Source organism: Pristis pectinata, chromosome 5 (assembly GCF_009764475.1).
Source record: "Pristis pectinata isolate sPriPec2 chromosome 5, sPriPec2.1.pri, whole genome shotgun sequence".
Classification (NCBI taxonomy): Eukaryota; Metazoa; Chordata; class Chondrichthyes; order Rhinopristiformes; family Pristidae; genus Pristis; species Pristis pectinata.
The window spans coordinates 76,040,910-76,063,339 of NC_067409.1; the positions used below are offsets into that span (position 1 = coordinate 76,040,910).

Sequence of the window (22,430 nt, forward strand, 5' to 3'; positions counted from 1 at the left end):
ATGCATCCTGGAAAGGTAAATGGTGGCTGTTGAGTGCAACGAGCAGCAGATTCCATCTGCTGGCAAGGCTCGTCAAGAAACGGCCTAATGCCACAAGTAAACACATGCACCCCAAACATAAAAATGAGGTTACATGATTCCTTTCTTACCCAAAATGTAAGGAGTCTAACCTTGGAGGAAATATTGTCAGATCTAGGAATGGAAAATTAACATCATAAAAGAATGAAAAATCATTTAGGCAACAATTATAACAGCACAATTTAAGATAATGGTATGAAAGGCACAGGAAAGACAAAAAGATCCAAGTCAATTTTTTGGAGAGGAGAATAGATTTGGGGTCAGCAAACTGAATAAAATTCACAGGAGATAACACGCAAGACTGAACTTGAAGAAAAAGGCACCAAGTGCATATACATCAAAACAAATGAGAAAGGAGAATTATCAGGCCATAATCAGGAAAGCAAGGAGGAACACTAAAACTAATTTATAAAAGTGATATATTCTACAAATACAAAATTAGAACAATCAGGATAGTGCCACAAAGATAAAAATCACAAAAATATTAGTATTGAACAGTTATTTTGTCTCAGGTGAAAGATAGTCAGCTCAGTTTGACCAATCTCGTTGAATCATTAAAGCAGCTGAAAGTGTAAATAAGACTAAAGTAGATGTGATAACCTTCATTTTCAAAAGCCCTCCAATACTAATGTCATATTGTGTGAAGTTAGAGACAAGCAGCAAAATAGAACAAAACAGAGCAGGGATTAAGAGTAGCAATGCAAAAAGTTGGAAGTATTGCCCCATGCATACTAAGTGAATGAATAACCAGATTATCGGATAGCTGAGAAAAAAGCAAATTCCGACCTTGACGTCATTCTTCCTTCAACCAAAGGCCATCTATTGCAAACTTATGGTCTTCCCCAATTTATACAAGGTCACAAGAATAAAATGCACTTCAATAAATAGCAGTATCTGCAGAAAGGCACATTCACATTTCAAGTATGAACCCAATAAGAAAATTGCTAGAAGCTTGGTAGATTTTTTCACAATGACAGCTACTTTGCTTCCAATTTACAGGGTTAGTTGCCAAAGCGAGCTTAAACAAAAACAAAGTCTCATCTCATATGATGGTACCCCCACTGGGTTCATTTCTTTCTATCATGTTATAAAATTTAACTCACCAATTTACTCCATTCTGCCTGCGCAATCGCAAGAACTAAACTTAAAATATTTCATGCAATCTCCATTTCCACCCCCCCCCCCCCATGACATTCATAAAGTCAGAGTCAGACTGATACAGCACAGAAACAGGCCCTTCAGCCCACACCAACTACTTTCTCAGCAAATTCCCCCACATTCCACCACACTGGGGGTAATTTGCAGTGGCCAATTAACCTACCAAACTGCATGTCTTTAGGTTGTGGGAGGACACTGGAACACCCAGGGAAACCCAAGTGGTCACAGAGAAAACATGCAAACTTCACACAGACAGCACCTAAGGTCAGGATTGAACCTGGGTCTCCGGCACTGCAGGCAGCAGCTGTACTAGCTATGCGACTGAGTGCCCAAATATTAACATGGCTCTATTCAGGAATATTTCACACGAGTTTATGACCCATTCCACATTTTAAATAGATAATCTAGGTTGACACTTCAGTACATGAATAAGGCATTAGCAGCGGTCATATACTTCGGATGAAATAACATTACTATATGCCAATGTTTTAGACTAATGTTAAAGATCTTATGATATTGCTGTGCTCACTGGGGGTGATGGATTGAGCCAAATCCAGTTCCTCTCTAGAATGTCCAAAGTTTCTATGCAAAAACATTCAGCATCATTTGGTGACGAATATTAATAAGGACAGAAAGTACCTTCTATAACTCAACCATGTACTGGCCTCAGAAGCAACAGATAAATTATTCTATTCACTAAATAATTTAATTAGTAAACAAACATTTTGCACTCAAGTGATATCACTGAGTGCTAATATCTCAAAGGAAGACAGATAATATTACACTGACATCCGAGAATATAGGGAAGGGAAACCATAAGTGTTTGTAAAGAACTTAAAATCCTTATTATGATATTTATACAGGATAGATGAAGCAAGTCACTTAACATCTGATAACATGGCAGAAAACTGCAAGTCATTCACATCCACCAATAAAGTCAGTCATTACCTACTTTGATCCAATTTTTCCATTAAGTTATCTTTCACCTGCATATTTTACTATGCAACAAAACAGAGTTCAAGAAAATGACTCCCACATCAAACATAACATGAAAACTGGTCAAAATTTAAAGGTGTGATTAGAATTAATAAAGTGCATTAAAACAAAAAGGTAGCCATCCATTTCAACTGGGATCATTCAAAAAAAATTAAGTAGGAGCAAAAGAAATTCAAACAAGCTGCAATTCTTGGTACTAGGCCAATTAATCCCTTCTGTGGCATGACTGTTAGAACATTCAGATCCCAAAATGATGCATACACTTAAATCTAAAACCCAAATCCAGAAAAACACAAAATTCAATCATGGCTAACTCTGACAATGTTACAGTTGTTCTTTTTTCACCCTTTTTGGAGATACACAGGTAGCTCTGAAACGAGTATGCAGAACTTTTGTTCTGAATCAATCTAGTTTTGTCCTTCTCTCCATTTTTCTTTTTTAATTCACCTATCCCTTACTGCAAAATTAGAGGATTTCACTGAAGTATTCTTGGTATTATATTCTTATATATTCTTAGCATTCAACTAAGGAACCATTATCCAAACTCCACTTACTCAAGATAAACAGGTATCGGGCAATTAGCAAGCCATTCTTTCTCATTTAAAACTCCTTTCTAGCCCTCAAAAGTTGCTGCTCTAACTCACTGCAGCACCCGATTCTTAAATAATTATTGCTTATCCTCTACTTTCATAAGCTTAACTGAAATTTAAATACCTTGATTTTGTCATTATTTAAATTCACCGTTGTTAACAACAAAATTGTACCTTTCATCCCTTCGCCACGTCCTAAGTTTACTGTAAAAATCCAGTTTGCTTCAAGAAAAGTTAAGTTAATTACCAATATGGACACACAAGTGTCTCCACTCTCAATCGTTTAGGGCAGCTCTCAACTCCAAGTGATCGCTTGTGCGATTAACTTTTGTTTAAGAATGTTGCTGGTGCAAGGCAGGTTTTAGGTGCTTATCTGATTCACATTTTACCCCGAGAACTGACTGTGCAATGCCCAACATTGCTCACAACAAATATTACAGCTGTTTAAATTCAGGGTGAAACTAACTCTGTGCACAGGCCCTGGGCCCAGCTGATATGTCATGAAAGGCCCTGTTTCTTCCTCTCTTCCACCCGGCCTGGTGTACGGAAGTCCGGCCGGCCGCTCACTGCACCGCTGCAGAGGGGCAGGATGCCCCCGGCCCGGGCACCTGAGCTGTTACTATGTTGGGCCAGGGGCCTGTCACCCGTGGCCCGAGCAGCGGGGGCGGCGGGGGCGTCGTTCGTCGCTCCGCTTACCTTTGTAGTGGACCCGCAGGTTGTTCTGAGACAGGCCAATGTAGCTGTACTTGTCCTTCGGGCTCCAGCACCTCGGCAGCGGCGTCTCCTGCTCGTCGACGGCCGGGTACAGGCGCTTGAAGCGCTCCGCCAGCTCCTTTTCCTGGGGGTTGAAGGCCGACTCCCCGTGCGCCGCCGCCGACAGCCCAGCCATGACTGCGGGGCTGTGAGGGATGGGAAAGGCCGAGGCTAGAGGCTAGAGCCTGGGCGCCGGGCTTAACTGAGCCCGAGCCCGGATGAGGAGACGTGGGGAAGGGAGAGAAGGGTGAACCCGCTAAACCCCAGCGGAGCCCGCTGCTCCCTACTGCTGCTCTTCACTCGCTCTCCGCCCGCCGAAGCCCAGCCGCTGCTGCATCCGACCCCCCACCCGCTCACTGACAGGCCGCCGCTACCCAGCGCTCTCCTCATTGGTTGTCCGCCTTCCCCGCAGCCAGCGCGGCCGCAGGGCGGAGCGAGGGGCGGGGCCTGTGGGCCGGTGGGCGGGGCCTGGGGTGAGACGGTGGGCGTGGCCAGCGACTGAGGGGGCGGCGCTTCCGAGCTCCGGCCAGCGTGTTGAGCCGGAGCTGGAGATCGCGGTCAGGAACAGCCAGAGACCAGGGCAGCTTCTCGTAGCATACGAGCGGCTGGGCAAGGATTGGATGCGGCGCCTGCCTTTACTGATTGCATTCACCGATTTCCCTATAACTCTCCCTTAACACTGTATTCTGCATTCTGTCACTGTTTTCCTTTTGTACTACCACAATGCACCTATGTATGGAAATAATCTGCCTGGATGGCATGCGAACAAAAGCTTATCGCTGTATCTCGGTACGTCGAAGGATAGTTGATTGTCATATGCACAAGTACATTTATGCACGGGTGCAATGAAAAACTTGCAGCAGCATCACAAGCACATAGCATTAGAGGCACAATATTCCCAAGAAAAATATAAATTAAACATAAATTATACAAAATTGTACAAGAAAAGCACAATTAGAACAACAAAAATCAAAGTCCATTGTCGTGCAAAGTGGTCATAGTGTTGCTATACTGAGATAGTGATTAGGGTTGTCCAGATTGGTTCAAGAACCAATTGGTTAAAGGGAAGTAACTCCTCTTGAACCTGGTGGTATAGGACTTCAGGCTTCTCTACCTCCTGCCCGATGGTAGATGCAAGAAGATGCCATGGCCCGGATGATGGGGTCCTTTGATGACAGATGTTGCCTTCTTGAGGCAGTGCATTATGCAAATACCTTCGATAGTGAGGAGGGAAGTGCCCATGGGCTGAGTCCATTAGTCTCTGCAGCTTCTTACGTTCCTGCACATTCGAATCGCCGTACCAGACCACAATGCAACAAATGACAATAATAAATCAATTACCATTCTTTTATTTATTCTATTCCTTTCTTTTATCATAGAAACCAGCCCCAGCATTGCAACTGGCGCACCTGCACATACTTCTGCCATTGCACCTTGTGTGTGCGATGTTGATCCATACTGGTTTATACAATATACTTTCCTTCACGCACATTCTCCTTTCTTCTTCGACAGTCTCTTAGGTTGAGGCGGACTTGATTCCACTCACTTGATGGATGGCCTTGTGAAACTGGGTTGGCAGCAAAACTACTTTGCATACTGTGCTGTGGGATGGAGTCTTGGTTGAGGAGTTCTTCCAAGCTTCTTCCAGCAGGTACTGATTGTCTTCCTGTTCTTGATAAGCTCTGCTCCATTCCTGGCTCTCAGCCCTGGTATCTGGGCTGTTGACAACCCTAAATATGCTGAAGAGTCCGTGCAAAACTTAATTATCAGTGAGCTGCTGGAACTCCTGTGATCTTTCCACCCACCATCTGTAGTTTAGGTCACAGGCTTTTTGTTGGACCTTGGTCTTCAGGTGTCTTTAGAGCTGGTTTGTCATCCTAAGGTGTGGTGGAGTTTCCAATCTAAGGCTTCAGATAGATGGATGACCACCAGGAAAAGTAAGGGCAGATGGCAGACAGGTTCCCCTGTGGCCATTCCCCTCACAATTCCCCTGGATACTGTTGAGGGGATGTTCTTTCAGGGGCTAGTAGCAGTAGTCAGGTCTCTGGCACTGTGACTGGCTCAGAGGATTAGAGGGAAAGGGTGCAGACAGACAAGGCGATAGTGACAGGAGACTTGAGGGGGACAGACAAGAGATTCTGTGGCCGCAGAAGAGATGCCAGGTTGGTGTGTTAGAGTCATAGAGTCATAGAACAATACCGCACGGATACAGGTCCTTTGGCCCAATGGTAACAGTGTTTTCTTCAGGGTAGCAGAGTCCAGAACTAGGGGTGTAGGTTTAGGGTGAAGAGGGGAAAGATTTAAAAGGGACCTGAGGAGCAACTTTTTCACCAAGAGGGTGGTGAGTAGATGGAACGAGCTGCCATAGGAAATGGGTGAGGCAGGTACAACAGCATCATTTAAGAAGCACTTGGACAGGTACATGGAGGGGTGGAGCTTGGAGGGAGATGGGCAGGAAATTGGGACCAGCTGGGTGGAGAGCCTGTGTTGCCTCCTGGGTGCCAGGGTCAAGGATGTCTCTGAGGGGCTGCAGAAAATTCTTGAGTTGGAGGGCAAGCAGCCAGAAGTCATTGTACATGTTGGTACAAACGACATAGGTAGAACAAGGGATGAGGTTCTGCAGAATGAGTATAGGGAGTAAGCTAAGAAGCAGAACCTCGAGGATTCTCCAATTACTCCTGGTGCCATGTGCTAGTGAGGTCAGAAATAGAAAGATAGGATAGATGAATTTGTGGCCGAGGAGCTGATGCAGAGGGCAGGGATTCGAGTTCTTGGACCATTGGGATCTCTTCTGGGATAGAGGTGAGCTGTACAAGGGGGATGGGTTGCACTTGAACCAGAGAGGGACCAATATCCTTGCAGGGAAATTTGCTAGTGCTACAACAGAGGGTTTAAACTAGACTGGCAGGGGGGTGGGACTCTTGAGTAGGAGCAAGTCACGGGATAAAGCAGTAGCTAGCAAAGGCAAGTTTAGTAATCTGGATAGCCAGGGGCACAGTACAGGCAGGGAAAGGAATACCCAGTAAAACTGCATTTATTTCAATGCATAAGGTTTAACAGGTAAGGCGAACAAACTCAGAGTGTGTATTGGCTCTGAGGACTGGGATGTTATAACATAACAGAGACTGAGAGAAGGCCAGGACTGGCAGCTCAATATTCCAGGATACAGATGCTACAGGTGTGATAGAGGTATTGGTAAGCGAGGAGGGGGTCTTGTCTTTTTGATAAGGGAGGACATATCAGCAGTACTTAGAGATGATAATCTTGGGGGATCGTTCAGTGAAGCCATATGGATAGAACTTATAAACAAGAACAGGAAGGTCACTCTCTGTGGGCTGTGTTATAGACCCCCCAGTAGTCAGCAGGAACTTGAGGAGCAGGTGCATGGGGAGATTGCTTATAGTTGTAAGAATAATAAGGTCATATTAGTGGGAGATTTAAATTTTCCCAATATTGACTGGGCCACCCAGAGTGTTAGGGCCTGGACGGGGTGGAATTTGTGAAATATGCCCAGGAAGGATTCCTGAGGGCCCTACTCAGGAGGGTGCAAAACTGGACCTTCTCTTGGGGAACGAGATAGGGCAGGTAACAGAAGTGGCAGTCAGGGAGCACTTTGGCTCTAGTGACCATAATTTTATTAGTTTTAAGATAGTGATGGAAAAGGATAGGACAGGTCCACAGGTTAGGGTCCTAAACTGGAGCAGGGCTAATTTTGGGGGAATTAGGTAGGATCTAACAGAGGTCGATTCGACGAGCCTGTTTGAAGGGAAAGCAGCAAATGGCAAGTGGGAGGCTTTTAAGAGTGTGATATCGAGAGTCCAGGGACAGTGTGTTCCTGTTAGGGTAAAGAAGGGAAAACCTGGCAAGTTTAGAGAACCTTGGCTGACAAGAGATATTGAGGCTCTGGTCAAGAAAAAGAAAGAAGCATACATTGAGTTTAGGAGGTCAGGGATGAGTGAATCCCTTGATGACTATAAAAAGATTAAGAATACTCTTAAGAGGGAAATCGGGAGGGCAAAGAGAGGACACGAGATGGATCTGGCAGGTAAGGTTAAGGAAAATGCCAAGAGGTTCTATAATCATATTAAGAGTAAAAGGGTGACCAGGGAGTGAGTAGGGCCCCTTAGAGATCAGCAGGTCCACCTATGTCGCGACCTGCAGGAGATGGGTGGGATTTTTAATGAATATTTCTTCTGTTTATTGAGGAGAAAATCATGGTCGCTCAAGAGATAGGGTAAACTAGTGGAGATGTTTTGGAGAACATTCCTATTACCAGGGAGGAGGTATTTGCAGCCTTACAGCACATTAAGGTGGATAAGTCCCCAGGGCCTGATCGAGTGCATCCTTGGACTTTCTGGGAGGCTAGAGGAGAAATTGCAGAGGCCCTTGTGGAGATTTTTGCTTCATCCTTAGCTACTGGTGAAGTTCCTGAAGACTGGAAGGTGGCTAATGTTGTTCTGTCGGTTCAGAAAGGTAGCAAGGACAAGTGAGGGAACTACAGGCCAGCCAGCCTGACATCAGTAGTTAGCAAGTTACTGGAGGAAATTCCGAGGAACAGGATCTACCAGCATTTGGATAGACAGAGTCTGATTAGGAGGAGTCAGCATGGCTTTTTCCGTAGAAAGTCATGCTTGATGACCTATTAGAATTTTTTGAAGAGGTAACCAAAAAGGTAGATGAGGGTAGGACAGTGGATCTTGTCTATTTGGACTTTAGCAAGGCCTTCGACAAGGTCCCACATAGTAGGCTAGGTCCCGTGGAACCCAGGGAGAGCTAGTTAGGTGGATTTGAAATTGGCTCAGAGGTAGGAAGCAGAGGGTGGTGGTTGAAGGTTGTTTCTCAGAATGGAGGCTGGTGACTAGTGGTGTGCTGCAGGGGTCAGTGTTGGGACCCTTGTTATTTGTTATTTATATAAATGATTTGGATGTGAATGCACAAGGCTTGATCAGTAAGTTTGTGGATGAAATGAAATTAGGAGGTGTTGATAGCAAAGAAGGTTACCGTAGATTACAGGGGGATCTTGATCAGTTAGGGAACTGGGCTGAGGAGTGGCAAATGGATTTCAATACGGATAATTGTGAGATGATGCATTTTGGAAAGTCAAACCAGCATAGGGCTTGTACTATGAATGGTATGGCACCAGGGAGTGTAATGGAAGAGAGGGACCTGGGAGTACAAGTGCATAGTTCATTGCAACTGGTGTCACAGGTAGAGAGGGTGCTGAAAAAGGCATTTAGCACTCTGGTCTTCATGAGTCAGGGCACTGACTATAGAAGTTGGGTCATTATGTTGCAGTTGTATAAGTCGTTGGTGAGGCCATACTTGGAGAACTGTGTACGGTTTTGGTCACCCTGTTATAGGAAAGACGTGGTTAAACCGAAAAGAGTGCAGAAAAGCTTTACTGGACTAGAGGGCCTGAGTTACAGGGAGTGGTTGGTGAGGCTAGGTCTTTATTCCTTGGAGCATAGGAGAATGAGGGGTGATCTTATAGAGGTTTATAAAATTATGAGAGGCAAAGATAAGGTGGATGGTAACAGTCTTTTCCCCAGGGTAGGGGAGTCCAAAACTAGGGGGCATAGATTTAGGGTGAGAGGGAAAAGATTTAAAAAGGACGAGGGGCAATATTTTCACGCAGAGGGTGGTGCAGATATGGAACGAGGCAGGTACAATATGGTTGAGGCAGGTACAATAGTATCATTTAAGAAGTACTTGGATAGCTACATGCAAGGGTGGGGCTTGGAGGGATATGAGCGGAATGCAGGAAATTGGGACTAGATGGGTGGCATGGTCAGCATGGATTCATTGGGCCGAGGGCCCTGTTTCTGTGCTGTATTGCTCGATGACTCTATTACTCTTTAACAACAAACGATCTGCTGGAGTTAGACGGGTTAAGCAGCATCTATGGAGGCGAGGGGAGGAAGAGGAAGGGATTGTCGGCGTTTTGGGTCGAGACCTTGCATCAGGTTCTGACGCATTGTCTTGACCCGAAACATCGACAATTCCTTTCCCCCCACTGATGCTGCTCGACCCACTGAGTTCTTCCAGCAGATTGTTTGTTGCTCCAGATTCCAGCATCTGCAGCCTTTTGTGTCTCTCATATAAGAACACTTTGCATTTGCTGTTAATTAGCTCCTGGATCTCCTGGTCATTCTCATCAAACCATCTCTGGTAGAGAAGCCAAGAGTCTCCGTACATGTGTGAATTCTGGTGGTGTCCAGACTAGTTGGGAGTCATCAGGTTTTCCATGAGGGATTGTCTGAGAAGATCAATCTTTGCAGGATAATTGACAATTTAACATTAACTTTCTTGTAGTCTCATGTCTGTTGCTGACAATATTTTAGTGCTAAATTCATGGAAATAACAGAACAGATTAAGTGGTGGTCAATCCAGCTGTCATCATTATCCATCATGGTGCAGCTGATGTGGACATCCTTGTAGAGTCTCACTTGGACAATGACATAGGTGCCAATTCCTAGATCTAAGATGTTGCATGAAGTCTTGTCTCCCTGATGAAACAGGAGATAGTTATGGCAGAGTGGTGTTGCATGCATTGCATCAGGTGGAGGACTTCATTGAAGTTAGAATCAGAATCAGGTTTATTATCAGTGACATATGTCGTGAAATTTGTTGTTTCACAGCAACAGTACAGGGCAAGACAGTGCAAGACATAAAGACATAAAAAAATTACTGTAAGTTACAAAAATAAATAAATAGTGCAGAAGAGGAATAATGAGATAGTGTTCATGGGTTCATGGACTGTTCAGAACTCTGATGGTGGAGGGGAAGAAGCCGTTCCTTAGATGTTGAGAGTGGGTCTTCAGGCTCCTGTACCTCCGCCCCGATGGTAGTAATGAGAAGAGGGCATGTCCCGGGTGCTGAGGGTCCTTAATGATGGATGCTGCCTTCTTGAGGCACCACCTATTGAAGATGTCCTCGATGGCGGGGGGCAGGGAGGGGTTGTGCCCGTGATGGAGCTGGTTGAGTCTACAACTCTCTGCAGCCTCTTTTGATCCTATACATTGGAGCCTCCATACGTGATGCAACCAGTCAGAATGCTCTCCACTGTACATCTGTAGAAATTTGCAGGTGTCTTTGGATTGCACAGCAAATCTCCTCAAACTCCTAACAAAGTAGAGCCACTGGCATGCCTTATTCCTGATTGCATCAATGTGTTGGGCCCAGGATAGATCATCTGAGATGTTGATGCCCTGGAAATTGAAGCTGCTCACCCTTTCCACCGCTGACCCCTCAATGGAGACTGGTGTGTGTTCTCCCGACTTCCCCTTCCTGAAGTCCACAATCATTTTGTTGGTCTTGCTGACATTGAGTGCTAGGTTGTTGTTGCGACATCACTCAACCAACCGATTTATCTCACTCCTGTATGCCTCCTCATTGCCATCTGAGATTCCCTTACTCCTTTCTTGTCAATCCTGCCTTCACAGAGGGTTGCATCCTTTCTAACCCTGGCATTGAAGTTGCCAGGAGGGTCATTTTGTCTCTCTGTGGGACACAGACTAAGGTTTTCTCAAGATTAAAGTAGAAATCTTCTTTGGCCTTATCCATAGCCTCCAGAATTGAAGTGTACATGCTGATGACTGTAGTAGGCTGGATCTCTGTTGCTTATCCCACAGGGAGATGCCAGACCAGTTCATTCTTGATAAAAACCACCACCTGAAGATGGAGTTCCTCCTCTGGTTTCATAGAACAGTACAGCACAGTACGGGACCTTCGACCCACGATGTTGTGCCGACCTGTATAAACATCTATTCCATGATCAATCTAACGCTTCCCTCCTACACAGCCCATAACCCTCCATTTTTCTTGCATCCATGTGCCTATCTAAGAGTCTTTTAAATGTCCCTATTGTATCAGCCTCTACCACCACCCCCGGCAGTGTGTTCCTGGCATCCACCACTCTCTGTGTAAAAAAAACCTACCTCTGACATCTCGCCTAAATTTTCCTCCTCTGACCTTAAACTGTCCTCTGGTATTGCCACCCGGGGAAAAAGGTGCTGGCTGTTCACTCTGTCTATGCCCCTCATAATCTTATACATCTCTATCAAGTCGCCTCTCATCCTGCGTCACTCCAAAGAGAAAAGTCCGAGCTCGCTCAACCTTTCCTCATAAGACATGTTCTCTAATACAGGCAGCATCCTGGTAAATCTCCTCTGCACCTTCTCTAAAGCTTCCACATCCTTCCTATAACGAGGTGACCAGAACTGAAATTAATACTCTAGGTGTGGTTTAGCCAGAGTTTTATAGAGCTACAACATTGCCTCGTGGATCTTGAACTCAATCCCCCGACTAATGAAGGCCAGCACATTACATGCTTTCTTAACCACCCTAATAACTTGCGTGGCAACTTTGAGGGATCTATGGACGTGGACCCCAAGATACCTCTGCTCAGAATCCTGCCATTAACCTTGTACTCCACCAAGTTTATTCTTCCAAAGTGTATCACTTCACACTTTTCTAGACTGAACTCTATCTGCCACTTCTCTACCCAACTCTGCACCATGCCTATATCCTGTTGTAACCTATGACAACCTTCTACATTCATGTCACAACACCTATCCACAACACCTCCTACCTTCATGTCATCTGGAAACTGATTTAACCCATCCCTCCACTACCTCATCCAAGTCAATAATAAAAATCACAAAAAGCAGGGGTCCCAGAACAGATCCCTATGGAACACCACTGGTCACCATCCTCCAGGCAGAATACTCTCCATCTACAACCACCCTCTGCTTTCTGTGGGCAAGCCAATTTGGTATCCACACAGCCAAGTCTCCATGGATCCCATGCCTCATGACTTTCTGGATGAGCCTACCACGGGGAACCTTATCAAACATGTACTAACGTCCATGTACACCACATCCACCGCTCTACCTTCATCAATTTGTTTTGTCACCTCCTCAAAAAACTCAATTAGGTTTGTGAGGCACGACCTGCCCCTCACAAAGCCATGTTGACTATTCCTAATAAGACTATGCTTCTCCAAATGCTCGTAAATTCTGTCCCTAAGAATCCTCTCCAATAGCTTGCCCACCAGTGATGTAAGACTCACTGGTCTATAACTCCCAGCATTATCCCTGTTACCTTTCTTGAACAAGGAAAAAATATTTGCAATCCTCCAATCCTCTGGTACCACTCCTGTGGCCAGGGAGGACACAAATATCTTTGTCAATGCCCCAGGAATCTCTTCCCTCACTTCCTGTGGTAACCTGGGGTATATCCTGTCCGGTCCCGGGAACTTATCTATCCTAATGTTTTTCAGAAGCTCCAACACTATCTCTTTTTTAAGCTCAACATGCTCCAGCACATTAACCTGTTCTATGCTGACCTCACATTCGTCAAAGTCCCTCTCCCTAGTAAACACTGAAGCAAAGTATTCATTAAGGACCTCCCCTGCCTCCTCCACCTCCAGACACATGTTTCCCTCTTTACCCCTGAGTGGTGCTACCCTCACTCTAGTCATCCTCCTGTTCTTCATGTACAGGTAGAATGCCTTGGGGTTTTCCTTAATCCTACTCGCCAAAGCCTTCTCATGTTACCTTCTAGCTCTCCTAAGTCCCTTCTTAAGCTCCTTCTTGGCTACCTCAAAATTCTCAAGAGCCTTGTCTGATTTCTGCTTCCTAAACCTGAAGTATGCTTCCTTCTTCCCCTTGACTAAATGTTTCACCTCTCTTGTCAACCATGGTTCCTTCACCTTACCATCCTTTCCTTGTCTCAGTGGGGCAAACCTATCCAGAACCCCATGCAAGTGGTCCCTAAACAGCCTCCATATTTCTGTTGTGCATTTCCCTGAGAGAATCTGTTCCCAATTTATGCTCCCAGGTTCCTGCCTAATACCATCGTAATTAGCCCTCCCCCGATTAAAAACTTTCCTATACTGTCTGCTCCTGCCCTTGTCCATGGCCATGCTAAAGATCAGGGAGTTGTGGTCACTATCTCCGAAATGCTCACCCACTAAGAAGTCTGTCACCTGACTAGGTTCATTGCCTAGTACTAGATCCAGTATGGCCTCTCCCCTAGTCGGCCTGTCCACATACTGTGTCAGGAATCCTTCCTGGACACACCTAACAAATTCTGCCCCATCTAAACCTTTCGCACTGAGGAGGTGCCAATCAATATTAGGGAAGTTGAAGTCTCCCATGACAACAACCCTGTTATTTTTGCACCTTTCCAAAATCTGCTTACTTATCTGCTCCTCAATGTCCCAGTGGCTCTTGGGGGGCCTATAAAATACTCCTAATAGAGTGATGTCTCCCTTCCTGTTTCTGACTTCCACCCACACTGACTCAATAGACGATCCTTCCACGATGTCCTCCTCTTCTGCAGCTGTGATACTATCCATGATTAGCAATGCCACTCCCCCCCCCCACCCCTTTTAGCTCCCTCCCTGTCCCTTTTGAAACATCTAAACCCCGGAACATCAAGCAGCCAATCCTGCCCTTGCAACAGCCAAGTCCTTGTAATGGCCACAACATTGTAATTCCATGTACTGATCCATGCTCTAAGTTCATCACCCTTATTCTTAACACTTCTCACATTAAAGTAAGCACATTTCAACCTATCCAACTGTCTGCGTTTGCCCTTCAAGAAGCTGCCATACCAACACCTTGTTATTCGATTTGGCTGTCACTTGCTTGATGTGCCTCACTCAGTATGGCAATGTCAATTCAGAGCAGCTGAGTTCCCAGGCTATGACAGTAGACCCCCATCCATGTCTGACAGTGTTGGAGTTGCCTACGCAAGACTGTACATTCCAGATACCAAACTTTTTATTATGGGGTGGAAGATGTCGATGTTTGATTCTTTTTAATGTGGTATAGTTGTTGCACAACAGCTCCTACACTGGGCTTGAATGAGTAAGGTGATTGTAAGATCTTAAGCAGCCGGCTCATTCACTGGGATCGTTGCATGGCCAGAGATGGGGATGATACCAGCCGATCTGTAGATCAACCGTCCTTTGTTTTGGAGTTGAAAATGGCACAGGATGAGCTGACGCAGGAGACGTTCGCTGAGGAAAGAAATGTGACTGTGAAAGTTAGTTGTAGATAGAGTCATAGAGTTATACAGCATGGAAACAGTCCCTTCAGCCCAGCTCATCCATGCCAACCAAGTTAATCCCATTTGCCTGCATTTGGCCCATTTCCCTCTAAACCTTTTCTATCCATGCACCTGTCTAAGTGTCTTTTAAACATTGTAATTGTACTGCCTCTACGGCTTCTTTTGACCTTTGGTCAGAACCTTATCAGAGGTATGAAGGGAAGCAGAAACCACCAGAGGTGAAAATTGTGAAAGAGACTGACAGAAATCCTATCAGAGAAAAGAGGAGAGCTTCTTCAAGGTAGGCATGCTCAGAAGAGAAGTTCCAGTAAATTCCACAGTAAAGATAAACAAATGAAACTGCAGATATTGAAATCTGAAAGAGCAACAGAAATGTTGGAAGAACTCAGCCAGTCAAGCAGCATCTGTGGGAAAAGAAATCAGTTCATGCTTCACGTCTGTTTTTGTTTCAGACTCCAGCATCTGCAGTTTTATTTGTTTTCCATCCTTTGTTTTGGACTGCAGTCCTTTGATCTAGAGACCCAGGAGCCTGCAGACGCTGGAATCTGGAGCAACAAACAATCTGCTGGAGGAACTCAGTGGGTTGAGCAGCATCTGTGGGAGGAAAGGAATTGTCGACGTTTTGGGTTGAAACCCTGCATCAGGACCGAGAGTGGAGAGGGGAGATGGCCAGTATAAGGAGGAGAGGGGGAGTGGTGAGGCAATCCTTTGATCTAACCAGGTAACTGATCTAAGTTACTGTGTTAAACTCCACAACTCCACAACCAGCTAACTCCACCAAAGACTTACAATTATCTGTGTAAATTAAACATCAATATTATCAGAGATATGGTTATCAATTTTAATGTGTACTTTGACTCTTTGCTTTATGGCGACTCCTAATTCCTTTGGGTAGCTCTCTATGATTAACAGAACAAAGGCAATTGCAACACCATAACAATGTGTTTTGTGAATTAGACCCTGGTATCACGGTAACCATCAAATCTGCCTATTAGGCCCTGTGAACAGGCATTCATTTCCTGGACACAGGTTATTTAAAAAGGTGCTAATTGCATTATTTAAAACATTGATTTCATTATGAATAAAACAAGCAACTAAAAATTATGACCGACTTTGCTGCTAATAATTTGAACTTGTATCATAAATTATAAGGGTACTTTATTGTAAATTTAATATTTAAATCATTTTTATCCCCTCAGTGTTTAATATTGATTGTTTTTTATGTTCATGGCTGTGATCCATCGTGAATCCATTTGTTTGCCAGTGAATTACCGTAAATAACAATTGCCAGTGTTTCAATTTTACACGCTTGCATTATAAATCCTTTCAGTAATTTATTCATATTACCGCAGACTCCAGAAATAATTGTGCTTTAACATATATACTGTAAAATTGTTTCACGTTAGTTATTCATGCAGTTGTTGAGCGCAAGGTCATTTTATTTCAGTGTTTCAACTCAGGGTCGTCCGTTTTTGCCCTATATACCGTACAGCAGAGCTCCCAGATTGCTACATTCTGCCGCTCCAGTTACCAGATTAGACATCTTATTGAAAACAAATTTATGGTCATCGGAAGCAGGTCAATAGGGGTGCTAACTTTGTTCGTGACAAGCTGGCAGAGTGGAAACTGAACAGGCGAAAAATTGTCTTCGGATCAGAGAGCCTTTTGAGAGATGTGTAGAAGGAAACGAGTTATCATGGTTTTAGATTTCAATGCTAGAAGTTTTCTCGGGCATTGTCCTTCATGGATCTCACAGTCCGTACAATCTGGAGCATGTCTTCCCTACTGGAATGCACCACGAGCCTCCAAGACATTTTCTGAAATGCAACTTCGAGCTCTAATGCAACAGGTGACTTTATTTCACCAGATAACACCAACATGCAGCATAGAACAGCGAATCACAAGCTTCACTCTCTGCCCAATGTATAAAGACCCCGTTTACTCTCCCTTCGTACAGATTTACTGAAACACAAAACAGACTGCGAAACGGACCATTCCGACTGTTGGTGAGCAGAAAGTTAACATAGAACTTTTCAACCTCCTGATGAAGTACTATCTAAACCCTCTCTGACGATGTATAAAATCAGTTGCATCTGTGTCAATTCGATTAGATCAGTAGAAAATCACAGATTATCAGTTACTTGGAGGAAATTTATCCACTCATAGTAGGAGCACTTGTGGAAGTAATGTCCATGCCGAGATCCGCGAGTCACTGAAGGGAGAATTCATGTGACTCTATTGTACCTCTCGCACAACTGTAGACCATCGGGGTTGAGGATGCATCCCACCGTTTGGGTTGCATGGGCTTTATACCGTCACTTGAATGTTCCATTGATGGCGAAGGTGTGGGCCTCGACCCGTCCATATACTGAAGCAGTTAGTTCCACACCAGTCTTCTTGGTAGAGGCAACGGTTCGGGGTCTTGAATGAGGCGTTTATTTAGGTTTGCCTGCATAGTTCCATCCTGTTCGCCGGGATCCTTCCAGATCGGTGACCTGGTTGAATGCGGATCGGGGGGAGTCTGTGGGAAATGGTAACCTTCTTCTGGAAGACCTGTTCCGTGTTTACAGTTTAAAAAGTATATTATCATTTGATATGGATGTAGGTACCTCGGGCTTTTGGTATTTGGCAGCGGTGGAGTATTAGGCTTGGCCAACTGGGGTGGCTGGGGGAAGTGCAATGGAGGTTGGGATTCTGCTCCTTCAGTTTACCTTGGGCTTGCACTCAATACTGAATTCAAGAATTTCAGATAACCAGCCTTTCCAGTTTCTGTCAAAACTTGTCCATTCTCATGCAAGGTCTTAAATAAAAACACAAAATGCTGGAAACACTCAGCACATCAGTGGAAAGAGAAACAGTTATTGTTTCAGGTCAAAGACCCTTCCTCAGAATCTCCCCCTCCCCCCCCCCCCCACAGTTCCAGCATTTCCTTTTATTTTTCATATCTCCAGCATCTGCACTTTTTGACTGAGTTTAACTTAGTTTTTCTTTCCACAGGTACTATCTAATCTACTGCATATTTCCAGCATTTTCTGCATCCAGATTTCCAGCAACTACACTTTTCTGCTCCCAGCTGTTTAAAAACTTGCCATACTCCCAACTTTCACCCGCCATAAGCTTAGGCTCATTCTAAATTCTCCTGCCCCAATCTTTCACCAGATCCCATTCATCTATCGCCCTTGTAGAGTCATAGTCATGGAGCCATATAGCATGGAAACAGGCCCTTTGGTCCAACACGTTCATGCTGACCAAGATGCCCATCTAAGCTAGTCCCATTTGCTGTGTTTGGCCCCGTATCCCTCTAAACTTTCCCTATCCATGTACCTGTCCGAGTGTCTTTTAAATGTTGTTATTGTACCTCGAAGTTTGTGGGCCAAACACTGGCAAATGGGACTAGCTTGGACGGGGTACCTTGGACCAGCTGGGCCAAAGGACCTGTTTCTGTGCTGTATAACTCTAGGACTTCCTCTGGCAGCTTGTTCCATATACACACCATCATCTTTATGAAGTTGCCCCTCGGGTCCCTTTTAAATTTTTCCCCTCTCACTTTAAACCTATGTCCTCTAGTTTTTGCTTCCCTTTCTCTTGAATAAGGACTGTGTGCATTCACCTTATCTACTTTCTGTTCCATTGGGCATCCAGCCTGATACTGCTACTATAACAAGCTCATCCTTGTATTCAAATCCTTTATGGCCTTCCTATCTATCTCTGCAAACTTCTGATCTAAAACCTGTTTTAAGGTCTCGTTTTGCGCATCATCAAGTTTCCACGATCTCCACCGTTGGTTGTGTGCTTTGCTTCTAGAATTCCCTCAAACCTCTTCACCACTACTGTCCTCTCTCCTATTCCCTTCCATAGATATTGCCTGACCTGCTGAGTTTCTCCAGCGTCTTGTGTGTTGTTGCAAGGGATTTGAAATGTCTGTTACTCGTAAGACTGCACTCCTGACTTTCTTCTGCTCTGGTTCAAATTGCAATTCACCTGTATTATGCTAGTCATGACTCCAGGTCAAAACTGTGGGATTTTGCCAAATGGCTTGGTTTGTAAGGCTCAAACTCTCAGGTAAATAGTCATTGCCAGATGTGATTTAATATTTTTCATTTTAAAATTAATATATTAAGGAACTGACCACAGCAATTAAATTTGTTAAAATTAAAGACTTGCTTTCATGTTAAATTATAATGCCCACAGGTGGCCTTAATGAAATCTTTATTTTGGTGGGCAACCAATTTTCAGCTGCTATTAATAAATTAGCCCCACTGTTAAATAAATTTAAATGGAAAGAAAAATGTTTCGAGTGTATTATTCTAGCTGATAGCTCTATTCATGGAAGACTTTAAGCTTGTGATTATCCACATGAATTTTAACAGGAACCTGAAGTATAACCAAATCACAGGAATTTCAGGCACATTTTGGGCCCTAATTTCCCAACACAAAAGGCTTGATAGAAATGCAAGTCTTCCATTCTTTATCCGCAGTAACATCAATCCTTGCAGCTCTGCTATTTAGTTTTGGGCAGAAGAACTGCAAATCAGGAGTTGGAGGCCAAGCAATGAGGAAGATTTGAACTGTGAACATTTTGATAAAAAATTTAACTTTAATTTTAGAAACTTTCCAACTAATGCAGACAAAATAGCTACCCACGGACCAGATTGGGGGGGGGGGGGTGGGGGGGGGCGGTGGTGCTAAAAGTACCAATGCATTACAATAAATATGCAAGTCTCAACATGTTGCAACTGTCTTTGGATTTAAGGTAGAGAAAAAAAAGCATGAATAATACAACTAAAGGTGAAACTATTTATAATAGATGCACGTTTTCAATTCCATCTTGGCTTGGAACTCAAGTTACTTTGCCTGCTTCACCACTATGCCAGAATTGGTTTAGGATTGCTTGACACCTTGGGGTAATAGAAGAGTAATAAATTATAGTGAAAAATGTTAGTTTTTCAAAAGTATCCTAACTTGCTGATGAACTGTCAGGTCAATATAAAACAAGTGCTTGTTACTTAATAAATTTTCAAATTTGCCCTTGTAGCTCATCTACAGGAACTAGTTTCAAGTTTGCAAAGCTCCTTGCATAATATACAACAAGATTTGAAGCAAAACAGATGCCAGGACTTGTGAGTAGTAAGTCTTTGAATCAATGTCAACAAAGCAACATTTTCATTAAATTTGGCTGATCTTTAAATTGACCTTTGATAACATCAAGAAAATAGTTTGTTAGAGTATTCCGTTTTGATTATAACTAACATCAGAACTGTCTATAACTACAATTACTTTAATAAAAAAAAATCCACACACAAGGAAATTGTTATTCCATCATCAGCCAGATGATCTGAATGTGCTTGAGAACTTCAAGAATATCAGGTTCAAACTTCACAAAAATACAGTACACAAACTTCTACGAACATTTCCCCTACCATGCACTGCTTTTCCAAGTACAATGGATCAGATTAAATGATAATTCCAGGACCTCACCTGGGTAGGTGCTCATTGGTAATTATTGGCAGTGAACAATGACAAGTTATGACTGGCCAGGACAGGATTTGTCTTGTCTCTCCAAGAAATCAACATAAGCACACAATACTATCAGGCCACTGAATGACAATCAGAAACAGGAACCAAAGTTGATTTCTTTTCCTTTTTTTTTGAAACAAGACATTTTATCAGCCCATCTTGAAATCTGCTAATGCTCCACAGTAACTACATCAAGAATTTACCACATCTTAGGAGCAGGGTATCAAATCCTGAGGGTGTGTTGTCATTCGATTACTTCAGAGCTGATTTATACCTTAAATCTATCTACCCACTTTGGTTCAGTAACCTTAATATTCATGATTACTAAAATTCTATCATTTTCAGATTGGAAACCTGGAGCTGATCTAGTCTCAACATCTTTCTGGCGAGTCTTCCAGTATCAGTGTGTGAAATAGTCTATTCTGGGACCACACCAAATTTTTATCTACGTTTTTAACTCCTTTAGTTATTTAAAGAATCTCAGTTAAGTCATTCAAATCGAGGGAGGATAAGACTACTATGTGCAACCCACCCTCATAAGTTATCCCTTTCAACCTCAAGATCATTTTAGTGAACCTGCACTCCAATGCCAATTATACACACTGAATGGCAGTGCCCTGAAATTTAAACGTTATCTATTCAGAGCTGTATATAACTTTAACATAACTTCCAGTCCTTACTTCAGCTCTCGTCAGATGAAAGGTTATTGACTTGAAACATTATCTCTGATTCGCTCACCACAGATGTTGCCTGACCTGCTGGGTATTTCCAGCATTTCCCATTTTCAATTGAACTGACATATGTTGCACCATCTCTGATAATAGTATTAAAACTAACCCCACTTCTCTATCCTCTTCAAAAATACATGCACATTTTTGGCTTAAAATATTAACTACATTTGCTTTAAAAAGTCACCACCTCGATTATCACTGGCACTGAACTAACAAATTTCACTGTAATTTCACTTTCCCAGTACATTTTTGTCAATGGTGTTTTAAAATTGGAGAGAGCTTGTCACAGGGTGTTCTATTCTTTTCCTATTCATACTAAAACACCGAAAAAAAGTGCTATAATAGAAGGTCCTGGATGTCAAATCATCCGCATCATTGACATCATGGAGAATTGTTTTAGTATTCTTTCAGTAATTGGGTGCTCAATTTGCATAGTATTCTATGGCCTTATAGTTATTAGTTCATTACGACTTTACATTCCAACTAAATTTACAACCCACATCTGTCACATTATTTTCCTTAACTCCAATATAGGCAAACTTCCTGAACCCCCTGTAACCTCTACCTTCCTTTATGCAAAGTTCTATCTTAAAAGCTACCTCTTCAAGCAAACCTTTGCACTTGTCCTAATGCATTTTTTGTGTCATGTATTACTGTTCCTGCAAAATGTCTTTGCAACTACATTAGAGGCAGGTTGTTATTATTAATCCCCCCCATGTTATTGTTTAAGGCTTCACTTGCCTGCGTTCTCACTTACATGGACTTATGCATTTGAAACCCTTAAGTTTCTATTCAAGCACACATTCCAAAAATATGGTGGTGACAGTCTCCTGTCAACTGTCTTGGTGTTTAAGGGATGGGCATCAGTGGTGCACCAGCAGAGGTCAGTTGCAACTGTGGTCATGCCACCAGACACAGATTGGGAGACCCTAGGTGATGAAATCCTACATCTGTACAAGTTCAGTTTGGCATGATGAGCGAGTTCAGGCAGTGGACCAAATAAGTATTAGTTGATCCAAGGGACACAAATTCGACAGAAGATAATGTACAGAATAATTTCTCTATTAGATATGCTATTCGTGGCAGTTAATGCAGAAAATCTTGAAAAGTTGTATGAAATCACTGCAATTATTAAAAAGGCAATCATGTTGTAATCATTAAAAGGGCAGCAGTCCATACTTCCTGCCTGCAAATGGTGTTTTTACTAGCTAAATATTAAGCATGAAGTGAAACTATTCCCCTTTATATCTCCAGAATTGTTTTCCTTTTATAAACGATGAATTTTGTTCCAAACTCTACAGTAATTGTTTATTCAAGGCGATGTCAAATCATACACACTTGCATCTTTGGATTATATCATTTGGAATAAACAGTGGTCTTGTTTTATGTTGGGCACGAGCTACATGTGGTTTAAATGGTCATAATCACAACCATTTACACTACATGTTATTGGCCAGATTAAGGATCAATGATGAAGGCTCCACCATAAAAAAAGGTTAATTCAAGGCTCCATAGACCATGTCCTGTTAAA

The 22,430-nt window shown here is 43.3% G+C and overlaps 1 protein-coding gene across 1 annotated transcript in view; it reads right to left on the reverse strand.

Moving 5' to 3' along the window:
- The window catches only part of ranbp9 (RAN binding protein 9), a 67,057-nt gene extending 63,086 nt beyond the window's left edge, over nucleotides 1-3,971 (reverse strand). Inside the window, exon 1 of the mRNA XM_052016429.1 lies at nucleotides 3,519-3,971. Within this exon, the coding sequence (XP_051872389.1) occupies nucleotides 3,519-3,711 (193 nt within the window). The 5' untranslated portion in view covers nucleotides 3,712-3,971. The remainder of the gene's footprint in view (nucleotides 1-3,518) is intronic.
- Between the last annotated feature and the right edge of the window lie 18,459 nt (nucleotides 3,972-22,430).